Source organism: Pterocles gutturalis, unplaced genomic scaffold (assembly GCF_000699245.1).
Source record: "Pterocles gutturalis isolate BGI_N339 unplaced genomic scaffold, ASM69924v1 scaffold13061, whole genome shotgun sequence".
Classification (NCBI taxonomy): domain Eukaryota; kingdom Metazoa; phylum Chordata; class Aves; order Pterocliformes; family Pteroclidae; genus Pterocles; species Pterocles gutturalis.
The window spans coordinates 6,943-12,996 of record NW_010100540.1 but is presented as its reverse complement, the minus strand read 5'-3'; the positions used below and the strand labels follow the sequence as shown (position 1 = coordinate 12,996).

Below are 6,054 nucleotides of genomic sequence, written 5' to 3'. Positions count from 1 at the left end.
CTGGAGCTGAGTTTGCGGAAGCTGGTTCAAAAGCTGCTCCTTCTCCCAGCAGTCAGGGACTGTACACACATTGAAAGAGTTTGCTCAGACAGGTTTTTGCTCTCAGAATTTATTGCCGTAACGGAGATATTTTCTTGAGGAAGGAAGACCTCTTCTCCTGCATCCCCACCTCTCGTACCCAGCTGAGTACTGACAACTAATTTCCCCCAGCTGCTGCACAACCACAGCTCCTCGCAGGTTCTCTACACCATCTGTATTTGCTGCACCAAACAGGGAAGAGCTGACGGAATTGCAGAAGCTAAACTGACAGATCCTCAGCATTTCCGCTGAGCATTAACCTTAAGATTCCCAGGACGGGTTTGTGGATGCAGCAGTGCGATTTACACAACATCGAAGAGGTGTCCTCATATCTCCTTCCAGAAACCGGACACGCAAAGCCTGCCTGGCAGATTTTTCAAACACTTACCAAGGTAAACGTCATACCCATGACTATTGGCACGAATATGAAGTTAAAGGTGGTGATCTGCAGTAGACAGCAATCCTGATCCGGATTTGTGTGGACTTCTTCATACTGAATCGGTGGTTGAAGACCTTTGCAACACTTGCTCTTAAATCTGGGAGACTTGAAAGAAAGAGAAACTTATTTAGCTAAGACAGCTCGGCTGCTTCTGAGCGGGGCTGACAAGCAGGTTCTCACCACATTCCCACACGTTTGGGCAGAGCAAAAACAACAAAAACTCAGGACAGGCTTTTGTAGGACCATTTCTTTAGAGGGGAAAGCTGCAGAATTCCTAAGGTTGCCTGAAACTACTTGCTTCTCCCGAGACCCATTACTGGCAGTTTTCACTGTCAGTGTTGGCTTTCTTCACTTCTCTGGGAAATCTTTCCAATGGTAAAATAAGAAGTTTCAGACTTTGGTGTTTATTTTGACCACTAAAGTCCAATATTCTGGGTTTTGGTAGTAATCAGTAGCGATGACCCAAAGATTAGATTATCTGGGGTAACAAATGATCCACATCTTACAGTGGAGAAAGGAGACCAAATGAGGAAATAAAAATGTAGGATTCTAAATGCCTTGGTAATACAGACTGAAAACTGAGTGTAGTTTCAGGATGTGCTTTGGTTTATCATGGGAGTCAGAATTTCCATTTATTGTCTGAATGCATAAAAAGTTTCCACCTTCCTTTCTACCACCCAGAAAAGTCCTTACTGCTTCAAAAAAAAAAGTCACAGCCATTCTGGTTCTTCTTCCATACCTGCTTTTTGAACTTGAAGTTGAATTCCCACATTGCTTCTTGTCTGTTCCCTTCAATCTTTTTGCACCAGAAAAGCAGGCACTAAGATGGAAAAAAAAAAAAAAAGACAATTACAAAACCCTTAGAGGCATCACTTTAAGTTTTAGCAGAGCATAAAGGCTTCCAATTACAAACACAATTATACAGGAACAGTTAGGAGCCATTTATTCAAATTAATTATGTTCAAAGAACACGCTCAGCAGTTTACATCTCCCACTTCCAAGTTGGCCAACTCATCATGCAACTGGAAGATAAAACACGCAGCCACTGACGCGCTAAACAGAAAAATCCTGTTGTGCAATTTGTCCCTTTCATAAAGCAGAGGTGAGCGGTACAGATTCCACCGTTCCTGCCCACCAAGAACTCCTGTTAAACCGGACTCCAAACAAGACTAAAGCGCCGAACAACTGAGAACAGAATAAGGATCAAGAAGCAGAGAATCCAGAGGGAAATGCAAATACATGAACTATAAGGTAACAGATGAGAAAGTTCCTAAGCCACTTTGGTGTCAAAAGAAGGTCTTGACATCACTAGGCACCGACTGTCACATTTGAGAGCCTAAAAACACTGCCAGGGTAGCACAGTCTGTTCCTGTTTCAAAAGGAAATGAGAAAAGGGCCCCAAACAGCACCAGAGGTAACCAGCACAGCCCTCCCACGCAGGGCTGCATGCACACACCACGTATGCACTCCCCGCCTACACCAGGAGTCCTCCAGTTTAATCCAGTTATCCCTGGGTGGTCCACAGGATCCACCCCAGCATGCAGAACTCGTTCTAGCGGGCGTCTCAGAACTCCTGTATTAAACCAAGTTGGAGCAAGACTCCCTGCCTACCAGTGAGTGGAAGCAACTAGCCTTCAACAGCCAAGCAAAGAATCTGGCAAGTCAGTCCAGCCACCGCTGAAGGTGTTTCCACACCACAGATGCCAGCCCACCACCAGTGGTCCTATCAGGAAAAGGAAGAATAACATGGGGCAAGACGACAGCTGCCGGTGACCCATACACAGCCTCTCCCATGCCAGGAGAAGGGCTGACTGGGTTGCAGGGCGAAGGATAAATTTAATTCCAGGCTAGCGTGCCCCAAATGAAATTAAGCCTTCTCCATGGCGACTCTGAAATTAGAGACTACAGGTGATACGAGACCCTTGAGTTCAACTCTGAGTCGTTCCATAAACAAGAGTCCTTAAAGGACCTTTATCTCGACAATCTTCACGAGGTGAACAACAAAGCGACGTGGAGTCAAGCTCAGAAACATGCATCAAGTAACCTCCACCTGGGAGGAGGCAGCCCTCAGCTTTTTTCCAACCTTTTTAACTCAGGTGACCAGCAGATGCTGCTGAGTTCAACCCCACCGTCAGTGGCATTTGTAGTTCACCTGCAGACAGCTCGGTCTAGCAGCTTGTTTGGTCATGGCAAGTAGTGAAGCACAAAACGGTCAGTACCTCCTAAGGGGCAGAGGATGTCATCCACGGGTCAGCCGTCCTGCCCTTCAGACGCGCCGTACGGCCTGCCGCTCCACCAAAAATTATGGGGGTGTCTTTAAAGGGCAAACACTTCTGCTGACACCATAACGGCTCCAGTGTCCCACACAAGCTAGGCTAGGGGAAGAAAAAAGGAAATTAAAGAGGAAAAGCTAGATCGGATAACACCCGGGTCTGGGGTCTCCTCTTGCCACATGCAGCTTATGGAGGCATTTGCCATTAGTTTCAACGACCCGTAAAGGTAAAATCAAAGCCCACAAAAGCAAGAACGTGGGGAGGCAATGTCAGATCCTCCTCCGTACCCACTGTGCCGAGGTGTTTCTGTGCACAGTAACACAGGTGGAGCTCAGGGTCTTGCAGTGCAGTAGTACAGCAAGACCAGACTCGGGATGGTTCTTTTATGCTCCGAGGGGTTAGGTCAAACCTCTGCTGTTCTAACAAAGCCTCGTCACCGTTTAATTTCCTTTTTCACAAGCTCAATAATAAAAGACTGCACTTCAAGAATCTTCCTCAAACTGTTAGTACAGTAGAAGCACTAGCAGTGGGCACCAAAGCCGTTATGATGTCAACGTGAATGCTTCCAAAACGCCAACCCTGCCAGCATCACCTGGGGTTTCCAGCTTACAGCCACGCTACCGGATCCCAGCAGTGGTGGGAAGTTAGAAGGACTAAGGTTAAAGTTGGAATTTCCTAGAAATGTTTTGCTTTTTATTTTTGAAGAAAGATGCTACCGGAACTGTGGATTTGGGAAGAGAATGAGGAGCTCTGGATGCAGGGATAGGACTCCACACAGACTGCGTGCTCTTCTCCTGCACTGCAACACCACCTGCTTGTCTCACTGCTGCATGTTCCCTGAGCAGTAGGACTTTTTTCTCCAGTATCCACCCAGTGAGAGGAAGGAAGAAAGGAGGGATATCACATACAGATAGATGAGGTTGCTCTATGTTGCAGTACAATTCTTGAACCAAAAAACATTTCCATTTGGTTCCAAAAACCTCATTCACCAGAGGTTTTTGACTTTGGATTCGGAGGGTTTCGCACTGTTGCTTAAGCTGCTCACAGATATCAGCCAGTTGCAAGATAAAACCAAACAAGAGACACGGAGGCATTTCAGAGTTAATGCTCAACAGCAATTAAAGAGGAACGGATATGCAAGTGCTCCAAGCTGGGACAGCGAGGGGAATTGCCTGCCCACACCAGAGACAAACCCTGCACAGCCCAACACAACTGCAGCCCCAGTCACAAAGCAGACGTTTGCTCTGCACGTTTGCCACGCTCACAACCTCACTGCCCTCCCTCGCCCCTGCACCGGAGACGATGGATGACCTGCAGGAACGCGGCAGGGAATTACTCCCTTTCAGAGGCTATCAGTGGCACTTCACATCTCCCCAGATGCCTGCTATGGAGAAAAGATGTATTCTGGCCGTGTCAGAATAAAGTAGAAGATGTAAAAGTTGATCCTACTGCAGCCTCCTTTCAGCAACTAATTTGCAACAGAGGAGGGGAGAGCTGCAAATGTCCCTACCAGTTCTGACAGTCAGTGAAGCAAAGTGCCTTTTTCTGATTACAAAGATGTTGTGGTAGGACTCAGGCAAAAGCTACCCAGAAGAGTAACCAGAATCCTTTGCAGCAGCAACTATCCAGATACAAGCAACCAGCATACTTTTACAAATCACTATTCAGAGTTAGTAATCATCCTACACCGAAGCTTCACTGGTGACCATCTAAACATCATCTATTTCTCTTCTAGAAAGAGAATAAAAAACCAGAAAGAGCAACATCTCAGAGGTATCCAAGTTCCTTAGTGATTCCACTTACTCTGGAATTTTTTAAAGTGCTGGGAGTACTGTCTGGAATAGCTGGATTCCTGGAGACTCGAGAGGCAAAAGGCTCATACATGTGGTACAGCGACCGGATGACACACGCACGGAGACAGTGCAGCTTCTCCATGGACTCTGGTCGCAAGCGGAGAGGCAGGTACGCATCCAGACTGTAGTGCCTGAAAAGCCAAGGACAAACCCAACACGTGCTGAAGGGTCAGAACGCCAGAGATGTGCAGAAGACAGCTATGAAGAGATCAGTGTTGCGAGAAAATGGAACATCTGATTGTCAGAGGACCTCTTGTCAACTCTGAGTGCTTCAACAGTGTTGTACCGCTCCACGTGAAATCGCATGACAGTCTCAAAGACTCTACCTGCATCAGGCAGGTTTCCAGCACACATATAAGCAGATCATGCTACCATTCCCCCATCACAGGATGGTTTGGGTTGGAAGGGACCTTAAAACCCATCCAGTGCCACCCCCTGCCATGGGCAGGGACACCTCCCCACCAGCCCAGGTTGCCCAAAGCCTCACCCAGCCTGGCCTTGAACCCCTCCAGGGATGGGGCATCCACAGCTTCTCTGGGCAACCTGGGCCACTGCCTCACCCCCTGCACAGGAAAATATTTTTTCCTAATATCTCATCTCAATCTCCCCTCTTTCAGCTTATAATAATTCCTTGCAGAGAGTTTGCCCAGAGACACGAGATGGTGTTTTAGTTGCAGGATGCACAAAGGCCTGCAGATTCCTGCAGGTTCTCAAGGACTCGCTTTAGCTGAGCTTGACCGCATGCTTGCAGACAACGGCCTGAGCAGGCTGAACGCCTGTGCTCAAGGGTCATTCTCTGATCAGATGCCACAGGAACCTTTGGGAGGGCACCTCATACTGAGAAACGGGGCCGAGGATGACCACAGCTGCTATTTGCTCTGTCCTGCTGCTGGCTGCACCTCCTGAGCAACAGATACAGAAATTAAAGAAAACATTCTGTCCTGAAGGAAAGTCCAATTGACATGCACCAGGACAGGAGGATTAGTTTCAAGTTTTTACCACTTCTTTGCTCTTCTCTTGCTTTATTTAGAATTTACTCCTGCTACTGAGACGGCTCCAAAATGCCTTCGTTTCTCTCACGCCATCCTAATTAGAGAAAGGTGGCTACGATCAAAGCTTGAGGCAGGGCACATTTTCTACCAGTGATGTTTGCCTGTCTTTCAGTAAGGTAACAGCACCGACCTTACCATGAGCACTTTGAGGGCTTGAACACACAAAGCAGATCGTTATAAACAGGGGGGTGTAGGCCACGGCAAGCAGAAAAGGACATGATGCTTTGATTTTTTATATGGAACATATGGGAATACCCCACAGACCCATTTCCAGATCCAAAGCAGATGCGATGTACCACAGTCCCTTGCCAAACCAGGCCCACACCGCCATGTCAATATGCAAACATTTTAGGTCCCTA

At 47.4% G+C, this 6,054-nt stretch overlaps 1 protein-coding gene across 1 annotated transcript in view; it reads right to left on the bottom strand.

Annotated features, from left to right (window-relative positions):
• Positions 1-6,054, bottom strand: part of LOC104466726 (transmembrane protein 183A-like) — a gene marked incomplete at its 5' end in the record, with an annotated part of 13,241 nt that overhangs the window by 863 nt on the left and 6,324 nt on the right. Inside the window, 3 exons of the mRNA XM_010080255.1 lie at positions 467-622; positions 1,257-1,337; positions 4,594-4,774. Coding sequence (XP_010078557.1) covers positions 467-622; positions 1,257-1,337; positions 4,594-4,774 — 418 coding nt within the window. The remainder of the gene's footprint in view (positions 1-466; positions 623-1,256; positions 1,338-4,593; positions 4,775-6,054) is intronic.